The 19,817-nt window shown below is 40.5% G+C and overlaps 1 protein-coding gene across 2 annotated transcripts in view; it reads left to right on the top strand.

Annotated features, from left to right (window-relative positions):
* NXPH2 (neurexophilin 2) overlaps positions 1–19,817 on the top strand; it is a 60,007-nt gene that overhangs the window by 1,388 nt on the left and 38,802 nt on the right. For both annotated transcript variants that reach the window (XM_077830475.1, XM_077830474.1), the window contains exon 3: positions 164–316. In XM_077830475.1, coding sequence (XP_077686601.1) covers positions 263–316 — 54 coding nt within the window. In that variant the 5' untranslated portion in view covers positions 164–262. The remainder of the gene's footprint in view (positions 1–163; positions 317–19,817) is intronic.

The following is a 19,817-nucleotide window of genomic DNA, read 5'->3' as shown; positions in this document are numbered from 1 at the left end:
GGCGGGGGGAGGTGACGGCCCCCCTGGATCTCAGGTCCGGTCCTGCAGCGGCACGGCAGGGCTCTGCCGTGGCCAGTTCAGGTCGCCCCGCTGCCTGAGGAGCGGAGCGCTGCGCTGAGGATGTGTTGGGGGTTTGATTCTCCCGGTTTGCGTTTTGCTTAAGGTGATCACAGTGGTATGTCCCTGTACTCAGTCCTGCCCCCCAAAGTGGAGATGTGCAAGATCCAAGTAAGGGAAATCATCTCCTAGACTCCAAGCCAGAATGATGTACCTGCAGCCCCTGCCTCTTGTTGTGGTACAGAGCTTCCTTCAGCTTGTAAGTCTGCTTCTTCCTTTTTTTTTTTTTAAATAAATCTTTATGCTAGAAGTAACTGCAGAGCCCTTGGAAAGCTATAGCCAAGGCGCTTCTGAAAGGCGTTTGCATCTATCTGTGTGTCAAAGCAGCAGGCATTCCTTTGCAGGTTGTTATGTAGGCTAGAAATACCTGAAACCAGAGTCTTTGCAGAGGGTTTATTTAATTATCCAGGATGAGTTTAGTTTTTTGTAACCAGTTTCAGATATCCAAAGTAATGGAGCACATGCCCCTTCATCAAACATTTGTGCTCGGTGGTGATTATGCTGGATTGTGGTGCCTTTTTGCTGGGAGCATGGCATTTAACACTCTTTTTTCTCCCTGCTTGTTTCGTGCAACTTTAAGAGCAACTAAATACGAGTTCTTAACACACAATCTGTATATTCTCTCCCATTAAACTGCTGTCATGTTACTTGGGAAAGGTAATGATTGTTGTCTACCTGCATACTGTCTTTTGGAGATAAAATAGGGAGTAGACTTTAATCCAGTAAAGGCAGCCACAACTTGCAACAAAACAACTGATTGTTACAGACCCATAAATTAAGATTCTCTTTTAAGAGTGCCATAGTTTTCTCTGTATTTTTTGTAATATTTTTCAGTAAGTTTAATTGGGATTTCAAATTTCTAAGGCCTGTATTTTAAATAATGCTCTCTAACAATAGAAGCTGTAACTGCCTGTAGGACATATCTGTGACTGTGGACATGTTGAATATCCTGAGCTACGCGATGCTTCAGAGTACCACAATTCCACTTCTGAACCGTACTCTAGATCCACAGTTAGCATTGCGCAGTACCAATTTAGTTAACTATTTTAAGGAAGTGAATGACAAACACTGGCTTAAAATTATTATCCTTATGAACTTTTCTGTTTTCCTAACTGCATATTAAACAGTTATTGTAGAGTTTATGATTCTTTGTTGGACTCCACACAAGGATTTCTGTCCATTTGGATTCGATACAGGAACATGTGTCTGTGTAGTACTGTTTAATTATACGTTAAATGCAAAAGAATTTGAGTGACTGAAGTAGTAGGTTTCGGCAATATAGATTTAAAAAGCTGGAGCTACAAAATGAAATTAAAATGAGATGTTTATTTGAAATAGGTGTGTAAAGAGTGTAATCTTTAGCATACCTCTTTTAATGAGAAAATAAAATTCTGGTTCTTGGGATATTAGTGAAAAATAAACTGAATTTGAGGGGGGGGGGATAAAGAACCTTAAAATGAGTTTGCCAGCCTTACCTGAAAGCAAAGAAAACGTAATTTTATTTCAAAATGCCTTTTTCCAGGAGCATGTTAATTATGTGAGCAGTTATCTCTGATTTATGCTGCAAAAGTTCTGCCTCTTTTCCTAGCTGTCTTGTATCTGAAAGTTTGTCACCATAGTCAATAGGGAATGTGTAATAACCCTTGAAAGGATTATTAAACACCCTCCTTAAGAACTGGATTCTAATATTAAAGCATGAGTTGATTGATTAGTTTTTGAGGAAGCTTATGTCAAATTCTAATCCGTTTTTGGATTGTGCTTGTCTTGTAATGTTTTTTGCTTCAGCACTTTATCATGGCAATGAAGTACGGAGCTGCAGTCTTGCGATAAGGCACACATTTCTTTCACACTGCTATCCTTTTGGACAATAAAAGGCTGTTTACATTCTTCACATTCTTACAACACGGTTTCTAGCTAACCAACACACAGGGGTTAGGGATGTGAATGGAAAGCAGTAAATGGATTACAAAGTTGCTGAGGAGAAGAGAACTAAATGGAAACGCTTTTTCTTTTTCTTTTTTACTACCAGATATCAAAGGGACTGATTAAAACTTGTCCCAACAGACATCAGTTGTATTCCACATTTTTTATGGATGATGATGTGAACTTACTTGCTGTGGTCTTTAAAACTGTTTAGTGTGAACGCTGATCACTTTGAAGAACCAAATATGTTTTCTTTGATGTTACAAAAATCACATGCAGTCAGTACCTGTTCTCAGATGATACAAGCTGTATAACTCTCAGAGGGGGAGTCGTGATTATTCTGCCTTTTAACTATTTACATCATAAACAATTAAAGCTTTGGAGGCACTTAGTCCTGCAATGCTTATCATGAATTTAATCAAAAATAATTTGAAACAAAGCAACAGTGTCTTAGATTGTAGGGGTAGCTTTGTGGTACCAAGTAATGCTAATATTTAAAAAGTTGTGTTTATACTTCTGTGGTGTACTGGATTATATCAGGACATTTATTTATCATTTGCCTTCTGTTAACCAAAGTTAAGCTATAGTTTTATTGTTATTTTGTTCTAAACAGAGAATACTAAACTGAATTTTGAACACTTGGTATCTATGGTGGTATATAGATTAGATTTTTCAAAGGAATAATTGCTTCTTGGAATCTAATTAGTAGAATTTTAGCAAGCTGATATTAGTGATATTTAAATATCAATTCTTGTCTTATCTTTTTAAACCATCAAAAATAAACATAGAAAATCTTAATATACTACAAGGGGTTCCGCATTTCAGCCAATTAAGAGAAAATTACCATTTTTAGAGTTGTGATAGAGCAAAATGCTTGTAACCCAGCAAACTTTGTATAATCAACAAGCCTTCATCTCAAAATTTCTTACAGGAATTGGGATGATGATTCTTTTAGGTTAATTTCTTCTTAAGTATATAATTTTCATGTTTAATGAAAAAAAGGTGCTAAAATGCAAAAAATAAATACATCAGTGAGTGTGCCATATTTCTTAAGGCATTTAGAACTAAAAATAAAAAATACACTTTATCCAGTTTCAGTTCAAAATCAGTATATGCTTTTCAAATACAAATGAAAGTCTGTATAGACGTACACACTTTTTTACACTACTTTATATATTCAAGTATATTATACAATGAGAATGCATGCCATTATATCAGATTACAGAGGTGTGCTAACTCACTTTTCTAGGAGTATTTTCAATTTATAAATCAGTTTACTCCATACATCCCTAGTCAGTATACGTCAGAATGATAATTTGTGCACAGTCAATACTGATCTGGGCAGTTATTGGCTAAATGGCAACAAGACAAAATAAAAAGCTGCTACAATATTATAACCAGTAGTTACAATTGCTTGACATTTAATATTAGTTAAGATATTCAATTGTCATTTAATTACTCAGTGTTGCATTAGTAATTATATTTTATGAATAATGGAATCACCCCCATTAGCAGTGGAAAAGAACTAAAGTACTAGGGTCATCTACTACATCCTCTATCAATACTGGATTATTTTCTACAGTACATTTGCCAGTGTTTTGTCAAATCTAATATTAAGAGTCTGAAGAGTTAGGGCTTCCTCCGCTCTCCTTGGGAGATTATTCCCCATTCTAATAAATCTTACTGTTAGCAAGTTTTCCTGATATTTAGCCTGCTTTTTTCTTAACTTCATTGTATTTCCCCTATTTATATTTTGCTGATGAAAAATGTCATGTTATTTACATAGGTCCCTAATTTAAAATGTGGGGAACTACTTAAACAAATAAACAAAACCAAACAACGCACCTTCACTTTCTTAATTCCAGGTAATAACAATGGTCATGTATTTTTGCATTTGATTCATGGGTGCAAGTTGGATTTTCCTTTAGCTCTGTAAGAATGGGCCAGTAGTTCTTTATCTCAGTGTTTTACATTATAGACAAATGCTAGTGCAGTGCATTGTAATGGTTCTGTAACAGGGTAGTTTAACTGCTTGTTTGTTCTTCAAATTCTACTTCCTGAAGCTTTGCAGCATAAGATTTGAAATATATATATATATATAGCAGCACTTTCTAGTGCCTATAGTTCAAGTTATGTCAGCATTCTCATGAAACTCAATTCTAGCTTAGCCATCAACTTTCTCACTTGGCAAAGAGTTGTCAAACATGCTGTTCATCTAAGAGCCACTTGTTTTATAAATACTTTTTAAAAGCAGATGAGTTATTTTTAAGTTGCTTGTGATTGTGTGTGTGTGTGCGTGCACATGCAATGGAGAAGTTTATTTAAGAACTTTTCTCTCAGTAAGACTGGTTAATGTAGCTTTGGTTTAAGGGAAAATCAGTAAGAAATTAGTCCATTTGTGTTTAATTTTTTTAAAATAGCTGAAATAGTTACCTTTATTAAAAATTAGATTTGACAAACAATCCAAAATTCTCAGACATAGTCTTTATTAAAACAGACTTAAGTCATTGATAAGAAGGGGAAAAGAACCTTACTGGAACACTGTAATATTAGAAGAAACACAAACATCTTGAAAGTTGGCATATCAACATATATCAAAGTTTGCAATTAATAGAAGTATGTGTTGAAAAGTCTGAAATGCAGTGCTAAGGTCCCCTCAAACCTGAATTGTGTCTCCTTATCCCTGCTAACCTGGGCCCCCTCTATGTAAGGATAATTTTGCCTGAAATAATCACAGCTGGTTGACATGGCAAATCCTGTATATTTTGCATTTCAAATAGAAAACCAAGACTTTCCAGTCGCCTTAAATCCTGTGGGTGAAATCCTGTTCTTATTGAATTCAGTAGGAGTTGTGCTGCTGACTTTAATAGGGCCAAGATTTCACCTTGTTTATTTTGGTGTTTTGCTTGATGCTGCAGAAAATGTAAAACCAAATCTGTCTTGGCTTAATACAGCAGAGTATAGATAGTTTAAGGAGGATGGAAAGAGACTGAAGTTTAAAACAGACCAACTGTTGTGGGTAATAGGATTAACAAAGTTGTGAAATTTCCATTGCATGACATGAAAGATGTATATTAAGAAGGTGGAATGAGAATTATGTTTCAGTTTGTATTAATGAAATATAATGGTGATACTTTGCACCTTCCACATAAGGATCTAAACATGATTTTCAAACATCGGTTGATCTAGTCCTGTGTGGTAGGTAAATATTAGTCACGTTTTACATGTAGCATAACTGAGGTATAGAGAAGTTAAGGATATTGTTAAAAAAAAATCACACAGCAAGACAGTGTAGAAAACTGACACCTGGGTCTCCTGATGGTGATGCCCAGGCCTAATGTACTAGATCACAACACGTCTCCCATCTTCCCAAGCAAGTCACTCAACCTCTGCATCTCAGTTTCCCAATCTGTAGAATGGGGATGATAATGTTTGCCTCACAGCCCCTGCTGAAATACACAATAAATATGTGCAATAATTTTTGCTAATTACTAGTAGCCTAATTTAACAGATGGGAAAAATGGAGATAGAGAGACGATAATAGAGACAAGATCCCATTTTTAGAAGTGACTACAGTTATGTCTACAATACAGTAAAAGACCTGCGGCTGGCCCAGGTCAGTTGACTCAGGCTTGCGGGGCTTGGGTTAGAGGGCTATAAAATTGTAGCATAGATGTTTGGGCTTGGGCTGGAGCCTGAATGTCTACACGACAGTTTTATAGCCTCTCAGCCTGAGACCCACTAGCCTGAGTCAACTGACCTGGACCAGCTCTGGCTGTGCTGTGAGTCTTTTATCGCAGTGTAGATGTACCCGTAGGCACTTAGGAACCTAAGTCTTGTTGAAAGTAAATGGGACCTATGACTTAGGGCAAGATTTTTAAATGTATTTTGCTACCTAGAGATATAGCCAGAGAGATTTTATAAAGCACTTAAATAGGTGCCTAACTCTACCTAGATGCTTAAAGCTCTGTAGGCACCTGTCTGTATCTTTAGGCACCAAAATACCTTTGAAAATCTGTCCCTAAGCAGCTAGGTCCCACTGACTTTCTCCTAAGTCACTTAGGTGCTCTTGAAAATTTTACTCTAAATACTTGGCAGGGGTTTGGCAGCAGGAGATGCTGTGGTCTAGTGGCTTGGACGTGGGCCTAGAACTCATGAGATCCAGGCACTATTTCTGGTAACATTTATTCATGCATCATGAGCCCCTTAGACATAATAGGAAGTTGGTGCATACAGATTTTAAAATTGTGTCTAAATTCATATATACTGAACACCAAGCCATAAAGGCTCCAGATAAGTCAGTATCTCTACTAGTTGAACAACAAGCTTTTTAAAAGATTTTTATTGTTATTTTTATCAATATTACATGCTGACAAAATAAACTTTTATGGCTCCAGTTCAACTATCTTGGTCCATCAGATCAATAATACACATTTTTAAACAATTCCTTGTGTGTATGTATTTACAGCATAGATCTTAACGTCTCAAGAATCATTAGGATATAGAGGGTCATTAAACTAACATTTTACATTTTCTTAAATATATTTTCACAGACCATTTTTTAAAAAAAGTCTTAAATTTGTATTTACACACTAGATGGGACCATTAAAGTCAATTACACCAATTCATTCTTGAGTACTTGTGAGAAGCATTGCCCTTTTCTTTTTTGCCAATCTAAGCTTCTTGATTTTAAGTATTGGTAAAAGTAAAGGCACTTTTACTGAACAGATACGGGGCAGGCTTCTTCCAGGTGCACGGGATGTATTTTTACATATCTTTTTATTTCTGTCTATCAAATTGCCATGTGGCCAAATTCTGCTACAGTGATGATGAGGTGTTTGCCTGGGAATTTCTAGTGGACCAATAAGTGGGAGATGTAAAAAAAGAGGAGAAGGTTTGAAAGTTATCATCCCAACGTGGCCAACATATATCAACCATAGGTTTGACTTCAAACATCATATTCTCCTTCAACTCTTCTTCTCCTGAGTTCAAAGCCAAAGTGACCTATTTAAGTTTTAGAATATTTCCCAAAATTCCTAAATTATGTCCTTTAGTTGTCTTTACATTTAATTTATACTCTCTTGATTTCCAATGAAGTCTAGTAGCTTAAATTACTGTCGAGCATCTTTAGGAAATTTATAGAATCATGCAACTTAAAGAAAAAGACCTGTTAGGTTATCTAATCTATACCCCTGACAGCACCGGATTGGTTCCTATGGTATATTTTCTATCATGGTGTCTAGTCTAATTTTTAATAACTCATGCAACATAGCTTTCACCACTTTCATTAGAAACCTATCCCAGTTCCACAATTTAACGGATCATACCATTTGCAAGTTTTAGTCTACCTTTAGTCTACCTTTTAGATATTTAGTCTACCTTTTTCTAATTTCACCTCATTACTTTGTTCCACCCTGAATCATGCAAACAATTTCTCACCCTCTTTTGACCTTTATTTCAAGCACTGTTGTTATTTATATTGTAGTAGCACCCAAAATGCGCTAGACTCTGTGCAGATGTAACCCTTCTGCCAGAGTCGGCAGCAACAAAGGCCAGGTTGAGGATATCGGAGTTTCTCAAAACAATGCAAAACAGAACCAGCTTGAGCACCACCCAGTGATCTGGGAAAACTAACCACCACCTTTAACAGATCCTGGGTACCCAGGCCCGCCGACAGCAATTCTGGGTCCCAGGGCAGAACAGTCAATAGGCCCCCACACATGCACAAGCCGCGCGGATGCGGTCTGCCCAACATTTGGGCAGTGCTGCACCTGCGCTGGCTGGTGCCCAGCAAGCTGCTGGTTGCACTGCTGGGCGCACTCTTCCAGCACGGCCAGGGCTTCCACATGCCCGCCCAATAGGGTTGCCAACTTTCTAATTACGCAAACCCAAAGACCCTTGCCCCGCTCCCTACTCCACCGCTTCCCTGAGGCCATGCCTTGTTCTGCCTCTTCTCAGACACCCCGCCCCCTGCTCACTCATCCCCCATCCCTCTGTTGCTTGCTGTCCCCCACCTTCACTCACTTTCACCAGGCTGGGGCGGGAGTGATTGAGGGGTTCTGCTCTGGGAGGGAGTTTGGGTGCAGTAGGGAGTTTGGGTATGGGAAGGGGTTCGGGGTCGGGCTCTGGGAGGGAGTTTGGGTGCGGGCTCTAGGCTGGGGCAGAGGGTTGGGGTGCAGGAGGTGGTCAGGGGGTCAGCGCATACATCGGGCAGCTCCTGAAAGTGACCAGCACACCCCTCTGGCAGCGGCTCCTAGGCAGAGGGCCCAGGGGGTCTCCGTGTGCCGCTGTCCACAGGCACCACCCCGCAGCTCCCACTGGCCACAGTTCCCAGCCAATGGGAGCTGTGGAGTCGGCACTGGGGACAGAGGTCCCCTCAGGGGCTGTAGGGCCATTCTGGCCGCTTCCAGAAGCAGTGCGGAGTGAGTACGGGCAGGAAGCCTGCCTTAGCTCTGCAGTGCTGCCAGCGGCGGCCAGGAGGCCCAGGGCCCTTTTACATCGCCCGGGGCCCTTGGCAATTACCCCCTTCCCCTCCTCGGTGGACCTGTGGGTACCTCTAAGAGGCAATACTTTCCCCCTTGCAAGCACCAAGTCTGTGTATAACAAAAGAAAACTTTTAACAGGGAAAGGAAACCAAGCATTCATTTGTGAAAACAACACAACCATGGTTCAAATGCATGTGACCACAAGCAAACACCCAACCCACAGTACATATGGGCAATGTCCTTTGCCTCATTTTCTCACCCTGCAGTGTGAAAGTCCAACAAATGAATGTCCCTTTAACATGTCACTCCCCTTTCCTTTCACTATACCCCATTGATAGTTGGTTGTCCTTAGTCAGCAAAGACCCAGAGCTCAGAGGTGGGTTCACCTTCCACCCTGGAAGTGGTGGTGCAGGTGTAGGGGGGGCGCTCAAGCAATGCCTCTGCTGCTGCTGAGCCACTCTGCAATTGGCTTATTGCAGCTGCTAACTCTGCTGCTGGTTGCTTGACGCTGCTCTTTGCTGCTCACTACCGCTTCTGTGATGCCATGTGCTGAGGTTCCACCACTAAGGGCTTGGCTACACTTACATTTTATAGCGCTCTAACTTGCTGGCTCAGGGGTGTGAAAAATCACCCCCCTCCCCTGAGTGCAGCCAGTCAGAGCGCTTTAAAGCGCTAGTGTAAACAGGCTCCCAGCGCTCAGAGCAAATCCCCTCATGGAGGTGGATTACCAGGAATGCTGGGAGACCTGTCTCCCAGCGCTGCTGGGTGACCACACTCGCACTTCAAAACGCTGCCCCAGGAGCACTCCCGCGACAGCGCTTTGAAGTTTCCAGTGTAGCCATGCCCTCAGCCCAGCTCTCGGTGATTTCACTGTGTAGCAGGGAACCTCGCTGCTAGCGTAGTCTCTACATTGCCTTTTTCTGCAACACTGTCCACACACAAGGTCAAAGGCTTAGCCCCTAGATCTGCTATCAGTGATTCAGCTCTGATAATCACTGAACAGAAACATTGGACTCTCAGCTGAATTTAATCAGCTCTGTCTTTAAACACTGGGGAGAAGAGCAGGTCAGATGGCGTCTAGGACTGTTTAAGCAAAGTCTATAAAGGTGGATAGAAACAACTATCCCTATCTCCTTAACTGGGCGTTGGCATCCCTACCTCTGCTTTGCAAGTGAGATTTCAGCTAGGGTGACCCCCCTCAGTCAAGACATACCAAGTAAAGTTTTGCTGTCCTTTACTCATGCAATAAGAATAATATTTCATTATCCCAGCCTTAAATGCAAAAATGAATTGTAACCCCAAACCAGCCAGAATTGATTACTTTGGCAACGTAGCTCCATCTACGGAGTACCTAGGCAGAGTAGGTGTGTCTATGCAAATACAGTCCACTTCTGAAGTCTTTTTCTCCCAGTTCATCACTAGATACCAGGGGAGAGCTCACTTAGACTCTGCTTACTCAGACATAATCATGTCCTGAAAGGCATGCCATCAAAGGCTCTGATCCTGCAAGGAGCTCTGTGTGGGTGGATATTCTGTGCCTATGTAGTCCATTGCAATAAACACAGAGCTTCTTGCAGGCCTGGGCCTAAAAAATCCAAAACAAATGAAGGGTGGAAGAGAGAGAGAGAACATTATGGAAGTGTTAGTCACAGATCCATAGTTAACAATGAATTGAGTTTTGCACATAAAGTAAGAGTTCAAGTACTTTTATGTACAAAGGTATCTATTGTTTATCCTTCCTAGAATTACAGCACTTTTGAGTATAGAATACAGTTTGAGAATTTACAAGTAATTAGTTAGATTTAGAATTAATTTTAAAAGGATCTTTCTGCTTCACCTCTACAAGCCCAGAGCGGTAGCATACTATCTGTAGGAGGATGGAGCCACACTGCCCTGGAGGAGGCTGACTTCCTCACTATATCTGGATCTGTGGTGTTAGGGGAAGTTATCCAGGCCAGTGAACACTGTGCCACCCCCTCTTGACAAATGTCCATTAACTTAATATGCTACTGTTTAACGCAACCTGTTTATAATCCAGTTTCTAGTTCATGTGATACTTTTCATATACTGTTTGAATTTACTTTTCTAGTAGAATTTGATGAGATGCTGAATCATTGGGTTTCCTAAAGCCAAGCTGTATTACAGCTACAGTGCATTCAAAACAACCCAAATGTTTTGATGTCATATTTTGAAGACAAAAAAATGTCATGGTTGAGAGTACATAGCAGTAATTTAGAGTAAAATACACTGTAGGAAGTTTGTAATTATTCCAAAATCAAGCACTAGAAACCCAGAAAGTTCAGAGTTATGGTTACACTTCAACAAAATTGAAACATTCTAAGCTATGGAAATGCACAGCAAAGGCACTCAAACAATCTTAAGTCTGCCTCTTAGTGACACCATGAAGAGAAAAATATGGAAAAAAACAAACTAAGCATCTTTAAATATCCATTTAATCTTATGTGGGACCACAGATACTAAAATGCCTTAATTATATGTTTATGCATAGCATCACGACAGGGCAGAGTTAAGGTTGTTTGAGTGCTTTAACCGTGCATTTCCAAACCCCAACATGTTCTACATTTTTTTAAAGTGTAACCTTACTTCTTAATATCCTGGCTTTCTAATGCTTGGTTTTGGGATAATTACAACAGTTCTGTAATGTATCTTACTCTAAATTACTGATATGTCCTCTCAATCCCCATCTTAATTTTTCCCTCTTGGAATGTCCTTGTTTTTTTAAGAAAACTCTTAAAAATGTCATACACAGACACTAAGTAAGAAACTCAAAGACAATGGTGCTCGTGATATTTCTGAGTTGAAGATGTGATGTAGCAACCTTAAAACTTTTTTTTTTAAGGGCAGATATTCCAGAACATCATTTCAGCTGCTTTGTGCTGCTCCGTACTGATGAATCTGGCCGCTAGTTTGCAATTTACATAGACGGTTACAGGGCTGTGCTTTGGAGACTGGCACCATGTGAAAGGATGGGTAGGAGAAGCCCAGTTCATGAATTTCAATGTTTCTGCACTTTAAAATCAGCCCTTCTATTCCTGCCTCAGTTTCCCCAGCAATACTGCTACAGTGCTCAGTAGAACTGAGGCAGCAAAACCATGGGGAGCATTTCAGCCACTTTGTATGTGGTCAAACTCAGCTTGTGGAGAGAGGCTATCCAGTGACCCCTTTTAGTGTGTGAATCCCAGGTACACTTGGATGTTGCTTTCATTTATTTGCCCAGTTTGTTAATCAACTATAAGGATGCAGAAAACTTTCTGGCTTGTTTTCTACACAAAGGGTTTTTTTTTACAAAAACCTCTTAGTGAGGCTATCCCCTATTGAGGCAAAAGTCCCATTGGCTTAAATGTGGATTTTGTTTTGTTCTGCGGTTTTGTTTAGCACTCAGCCAAGCATTCCAAAAACTGCGGATGCCATAGAGATTGCACTATTTGTGTATACAGTATTTTTTTCTTCTGACACCTTCTCCCTGACAAGGTCTCCTTGCTGTAGCAATGAGCTCTGGTGTGTAAAATTCACATCAAGACCAAACAGTACAGCAAGCTGCACTTCCACTGCAGTGCACACATTAACATTTTGGGGGCAGAGAAAGTTGGTTTTTTTGCCTCTCAAAACCCAGCTTTAGTTACAGCAAAAATGGGTACAACTACTGCTGACAGATTTTCCCACCAAGTTCCAAAAACAGTTAAATCCATTTTCATGTAATTCTTTCCCAATTTTTTTGTATTTTCCACTAGTTCAACTGTGAAAACTGAATGCACAATTGAAAGTGCACAAATCAAAATCAGCTTAAAATAATACTCATACATTTTGATTGTGTGTAATTATTATAGCTTTCAAAAATAAAATCTGTTTCCCCCGTTAGGACAGGAAAGCAAATTCACCAGTGTGCATCCATCTCCGAGCCCATTCTATTTAAAATAAAATGTGTTAGAAAGGAACACCAGTAAATATATGGGGGGAAAAGAAAAAAATTGACGTGTTTCATACTCAAATCCATTTTATTATACTAATTTCTTAAACCTTTTATGCAGATTTTCATGATGTGATATCCATTATCAGCAATGGAGAGCCTGAAATTGTTATGACTAGGGAATTTAAACCTGGTGTCTTATTTAGGGATACTCTAGTATTTTGGAAGGGGAGTGGCTCTGTTACTATATACTTGCTTATTTTACTCAAGACTCATTTTATTGTTTTTAATCATCGCAATGTTCTACGTTGTTAACCATCAGGAAAAGAGAGAGAGAAATTCTGATGTAACCCACATAATAATCATGAAGATCAAGAATACTAGCGTACTGTTAAATTCAGCCTTTGATAACATTTTAATGCAATTCTAAATGAATGTAATAGTTTAATTTTTTGGTGGAGTAAAAAGATTAATGTGGTGAAAGCTACATATATAATAGTCAATATCTTAGTTTGGGTTTGATGGATTGGGTTGTCTTGTCCAGTTCAGACTCGCTACTAGATTTTTTAATTGGTGTTAATAAAGCTGATAACTGAGGAGACAACTTTAAATGGTATGTGAATTTTAAATATATAGTCCCCAGGGTGCAAACCAGTATCCGCTTTAATTAAACTCTCCTTTAATAATGGTTTAGATTTGGACCCAGACTTAACCAAAAAGTGGAATAGTCAGATCTGGGGTTTTGATTCAGGCACATCTTCAACATAATATTCATTGGAAGAGGAATATAAGAACCTCTAATGGCATAACAAAGTACACACACGTAAATGGGCAAAATACCAAACAATTTACTGTTGAACTATTCAATGAGTAGTTCTGTCAGTTGCGGAATAACATCCTCATATCACTGGTGCATGTTCTGCTCATAAGTCATTGAAATGCTAAGCCTGTCTTTTTACGTTCTCTCCTATACGCCCTGAGACATGAAAGCATGAATATTTTCATCAGTGAAAAAATGTCTCCCATTTCCCATTGTGACACAGAGGATGTGGCCTGGCCAAAAAGATCTGGCGGCTGCTGCTGCTGCTTTGGTGCCCTGGGCAACTGGGTGTAAAGTAGAGGCCACACTGATTTATGCTGGGGACACCTTTACCCCGGGCCTTGGGCTGTGCTGATGCTGACGCAGTTCAGGATCTGGGCCAAGAGGTTTGTCACGTGCAAGACTTGTCTCTGAAGTGTATGGCGAATTCACTTAGGAGTGGATGGAGAGAGTGGTAGTGGTGACTTTTAATTACATTTTTATACCGTCAAAAGCTCTAGCATAGATGCAGTTACACTGTCACAAGAATGCTTTTGTTGTTGTGGCTTATTTTGTCCAGGGAACTGGTATAAGGTGTACTGGGAAAAAGCAGTCTTTTGCTGGTATAGTAGTGTAGGCAGGTTTGTGAAGCAGGACCCAGGGAAGGAAGCGCTGGTAGATACCTTCCCTGAACGCAGACCTGCAAATCTGCCTGTGTGCAGGGCAGCAGCAGGGAGGGGGTCTGCAGCCCAGTTACCAGGGGTTTTCATGGGGACTGTCTGGGAATCAGGGTTCAGCATATCCCAGCACTTCCTTCCGTACATGCAATCCCATGGCAGTGCAGCCCCCAGAGAGCACAGGGAGAGTTACTCTGCAACTCCCCCCGCCCCAGCCCATTACCTTTTACGTGGCCCCTGTCCACAGGCAGGTATGCAGGGCTGCAGCCCCAGCAGGAACTGCTAGGATGGTGTGAGCACTAGCTGCAGGCAGGTTTGCACAGCTGCAGCTAGGATAGGCAGGTCCCAGCACTTCCTGCCCTGCCTGCAGGGGGTGCTTGGCATGTCCCAGTGCTTCTCTCTGAGGCTGCAGCCCCACATACCTGCCTGCAGGTGGTGACTTTCTTCCAAAAATATTGCTAATAAGAAGCATGCTATTGCCAATATCCGAATCTCATTAACATTAAAGTCTTATGGGATTGGTTCCCAGCAAAATGTTGCTATTAAACAGAAGTTGTTAATATCTGGGTTTCTATTAAGTGGGCTGTACTATAGGCTGTGTCTACCCTGTGTGGGGGTTGCTGCTATAAGTATACCAACATACCTTTTCTAATGTAAACTGGGCCCTAGTTACAGTCAGAAGAATGGAGGAATGATGTGGTGAATGCTTCCCTTTAATCTGTCCGTGCTTTCGTAGTGAAACAAACCAACATTATACCTAACAATGATGATGGTGGATCTCTCCTATTTCCATCTCCGAGCCTTCTTCCACGTTGACCTAGGCTGGAATGCCCTTGCTATCTCAGTCTGGCACACCCGCACCATTCTTATCTTTCATATCCTTTCTTCAAGCAGGAGTCTTCTATGCAGCCTATTAGTCTTAATTCACCAACAGACATTGCTGCTGTTCTGCCCAACAAAACAAGACAAGACACTCTGCCACTGTTGTCTATTGTTTGTCTTCTTCAATTGTGAGTTCTTCAGGGCAAAGCTGTCTTCTACACCGTGCTCTGCATAGGGGCTGAGCCCACGGGCAGTGCTCAGGAAGTGATTAAACACAATAATACATAAAAGTGGCCCATCTAAAAGACCAATAATACCAAGGATTATACATAAGCACCCTCAAACACCCAAACTGTTTATCTCACAGCTTCAGCAATTTCTTAATCAAGAAGTGTCCCATCAGCTCCTGGGAGCTGTATTTCGTTGCAAATAATGACACCTCCGACAGCTGTCAATGTTATAAATGTAAAATCAATTAAAAGTCTTTTTTTAGAGGTGCACTTGAAAGAGGCCATGTTTTCTGTTAGTATTAGTCAGATATTATTTCAGATATCCCATTCCTGAAGGAAATAAGGTTAGACAAGTCTGTAAAATAATCCTACTAGCTGGTGCTTCAACCAGCTTCCTTACAAATCATCACTGCTAAAAAGATAAACTTCCCATATAGAGCTTGGATAAAGCTGTTTTTCTGGTGTCGCTGGTAGTAACCAGAAATTAGAACAATAAATGTGTATGAGAGATTCATTAGTTTGGTTAGAAACATCAAATTTTATACCTACCTGGGATATACAGTATATGGAAGTGCAAATCCTTTGAAAGAAATAAAAGCATAAATGTAAAATGACTAACCCTGGAGGAGAAAGTACAGTAGGACCGTGGTAATGTGCACTTTGTTAAACTACACACTTTATAAATGGCATTAAAAATTGACAATCTCTTCCCCCTTCCCAGCAAAGATTTAATAGCAGATTCTGTAGCGAGATCTATGACTAAATTAATTTCATAAAATATTCTTCAGTATATTACAGTTCATTTACTAATGTACCACAAACTGTTACAATTAAATACTAACCTACAATTGACATAAGTGATTAAAGTACGTTTTATAATGCATCATCTTTTCCCCCAGTTTCTTTACTCACTTTCTCGCTATGGCTCCAGTTCTGCAGCACCTACTAGTGCAGACACTTGCGCCCATTCAGGGTGACACTACAGCCCCTGGAATCCATGTAGGACTGGGGGAAAAGCACTAGCCGATCCCAGTGCAGGATCATGGTCTAATTCAGTAATTCACAACGGGTCTCTCTCCATCTCCATTGAGACAATGAAATTCTATTGTGTTTCTCCAAAAGCATCACTCTTCATGGCAAATTATTCTTCCTTCTTCATGATTCTGTCTATAGCTTTGAGCTCTGAATATAGGCACCAAAATCTTTCTCTTCTCCTGTAGACGTAAAAAAGTAGAGTTCCCTGCTTTGTCTTCACTGTTGTTTCCAACATATGTCATCTATCTTTAATGTTACAGAAAGATCACCCAAATAGCAGATATAAATACCTTGCTCCCCAAAGGAAATGATCCAGATTCAAATGATTATATAAAATTTCCACTAGAATTAGTGTCTTAAAATTGCCCTGACTTTATTAGGGTCTTTTAAATTCCAGCTAGGCAAAGGAAGATCCCATATCTAAGATACTGCAGTTTAGACAGTGATTGAAGTCTGTCTCTCCAAGCGCTGTACTGTCCTCCGTACAACCCCAATATGATTTTTTTTAGATATATTAACAATTAACCAATGTCTAAATGGACAGATTACAATGTGAGGAAGAAGCATCACATTGCATGACACACTGTGTATCCACAAAACAGCTCCCTTGGAACTTAGCACCTGAAAACTATCCCAAAATTGAAGATGTTTGCTACAAATTCTGCAAACAGCTTTCATTTCAAGGAAAGACACATAAAATAAAAGGGTTATTTGCCTAAAAGGTTGTTGCCACTTTCACTCTCTGAATAAAATGGCCAACCTGGAGTCAGCCAGAGTTTTATACCAGGTCCAGAAGGGAACATCTCAGATGCTAAAGTGTTCAGTGATTTGAATGGACTTGCTATCCTGCCCAGTAGTAACTGCATCTCTAACTTATCACCTGGGCCTTAAAATTGTTGAACCCAAGTTTCTAAACATAAACAATCTTTAGAGACCCCATCTAAGATTTTAAAAAATTGGTGAGATCTTTACATTAAAACTGCACTTTCATCTGCTTTAGCCAAAACGAAATCATCATATTTGCCTTCGCTAAGGGTGTCATAGGCTTTGTTGACCTGAGGTCATTTTATGGGTCTTGAAGGGTGCACACAAAGATCCAGATACTGAGACCAAGATGGTAAAGTGCTCAGTACTCTTCATGTCAGTACAGCTTTGTTATTTTATCCCCTGGAATTGCATTTTACTCAGTTAAACTTTAATTAATGTAAAATCTCCCTGGTTTTGCAGAGTCCCTGATTAAGGTTCTTCAAAACCTGATACTAAGAACTTGTAGCTAAATATTTTGAAAGCAATTTCTTTAACGGCTTCAGAAATATTTTCCAAAGAAAATTACACTGTTTGAATATATTTCTTGGAATGATTCATTCCAATATTAATTTTGTATTTGTACATCATGCTTTTCATCCAACAGTCTTAAAGCATTTGATCAATAATAATTATTTAAGGTATTATTACATCAGTGTTATAGAATGACTGAACCCCTTAAGGGGAGATAGGGCCAGCTATACCTGTACCATAATTCATTAGCTGCTTCCCAGACTGTGAGGGTGAGACTAAGGAAATCAGGTGACAGCTTAAAGGGCTGAGGGAGGTCAGTCTCCCCGGTGGGTAGGCTCCTGTGGAAGGCCCTGAACCAGAGATTGCTGGAGGCTGAGTACTCCGGGGAACCGACTCAGAGACCTAGTGCTCTATACTAGAGCAGTGAAGGATGCCAGGAACAGAGCCAGCGGGGGCTGGGAATGAGCCAAAAGTAGCCCAGAAAGGGGCTGGGAACAAATTCCAGAGGATGAGCTGAAGAGGTGCCCTGAAAGGCCAGGAAAAACGTTTTTGTTTGTTTGGAGTTTTTAGTTTGGCCTGTTGCTATCCTGTAAAGGGTTAAGTTTGCTTGTGATGTGGCTGGAGGGCTGAGTCACATCACTAGCACAGACTGGTGTGTGGAGAGCTGAGGAAATTGAGGCAGGAAGCACTGGCAGGGTCATGCTTGAGCAGCAGGGGGCATTATGGAGTTTGCATGACCGTCAGTCTTGCAGAGAGGTTGGGTGAGGTTCTGTGGCCAGCAATGTACAGGTCAGACTAGATCAGCGATTCTCAAACTGCGGTCGCCAGGGCCAGCATTAGATTTGCTGGGACCCATGGCTGAAGCTGAAGCCCAAGCTTCACCCCCACCCAGGGTGGGGGTGGGGGGCTTGGGCTCCAGCCCTCTCTTCCGCCACCTGGGGTGGCGGGGCTTGGGCTCCCCCTCCCCCGGGTCATGTAATAACTTTGTTGTCTGAAGGGGGTCGCAGTGCAATGAAGTTTGAGAACCCCTAGACTAGATCACAATGGTTCCTTCTGGCCTTAAAGTCCATGAGTCTATGAGAAGGGTAAACTGGGGCATAGAGAGGTTCAGTGACAACTCCGGTCTTACAGTAAGGCCCAGATCCTCAGAGGTATGTAAGTGCCTAACTTCCATTACAATCATAAGAGCTAGATGCCTAAATACCTTTGTGAATCTGGGCTGAAGTCAGTGATAGAAACAGGAATGGGATCTACGACCCCAAGCACTTCAAAAGAGTTGCACTGTCTTATACAAAGACCAGATTCCTCCCCCTATGTTTATTACTGTACCAGTGAGCTAGATGTTTGGCTCAGTGGCAGATGGTATATAACCCCGGTCTTTGCAAAGCTAATTGTAAAGCTGAAGTTAACCTAGCCTGCTGCATAATGAAAAGTCATTATCTGCAAGTCTTGCTCTAAATGAGCTAAAAGTGCACAGTGATCCACAAAAGGTAGATCTCTAATAAGGTCTGGCACCTTTGCTGATGCACACTAAAAAGAAAGAAACATTTTGTTCCTTTAGAGAAATCTAATCTATACTTTCAGCAGTAGGTGATAAGTTTGGTCATTTAACATTGATGCAGAGAACAGCCCAAAGAGTGCTGGTGACACTGCCAGTGCTTCCTGCTCTAGTTGTCATGGGGTAAGAGGGAAGATCCTTTCGTGGATTGAGAACTGGTTAAAAGACAGGGAACAACAGGTAGGAATAAATGGTAAGTTTTCAGAATGGAGAGGGGTAACTAGTGGTGTTCCCCAAGAGTCAGTCCCAGGACCAATCCTATTCAACCTGTTCATAAATGATCTGGAGAAAGGGGTAAACAGCGAGGTGGCAAAGTTTGCAGATGATACTAAACTGCTCAAGATAGTTAAAACCAAAGCAGACTGTGAAGAACTTCAAAAAGATCTCACAAAACTAAGTGATTGGGCAACAAATTGGCAAATGAAATTTAATGTGGATAAATGTAAAATAATGCACATTGGAAAAAATAACCCCAACTATACATACAATATGATGTGGCTAATTTAGCTACAACTAATCAGGAGAAAGATCTTGGAGTCATCATGGATAGTTCTCTGAAGACGTCCATACAGTGTGCAGCGGCAGTCAAAAAAGCAAACGGGATGTTAGGAATCATTAAAAAAGGGATAGAGAATAAGACGGAGAATATCTTATTGCCCTTATATAAATCTATGGTACGCCCACATCTTAAATATTGCAAACAGATGTGGTCTCCGCATCTCAAAAAAGATATACTGGCATTAAAAAAGGTTCAGAAAAGGGCAACTAAAATGATTAGGGGTTTGGAACAGGTCCCATATGAGGAGAGATTAAAGAGGGTAGAACTTTTCAGCTTGGAAAAGAGAACACTAAGGGGGAATGTGATAGAGGTATATAAAATCATGAGTAGTGTGGAGAAAGTGAATAAGGAAAAGTTATTTACAGTACTTGTTCCCATAACATAAGAACTAGAGGCCACCAAATGA

Source organism: Eretmochelys imbricata, chromosome 11 (assembly GCF_965152235.1).
Source record: "Eretmochelys imbricata isolate rEreImb1 chromosome 11, rEreImb1.hap1, whole genome shotgun sequence".
Taxonomy (NCBI): Eukaryota; Metazoa; Chordata; order Testudines; family Cheloniidae; genus Eretmochelys; species Eretmochelys imbricata.
This window is presented reverse-complemented; position numbering and strand designations above follow the sequence as displayed.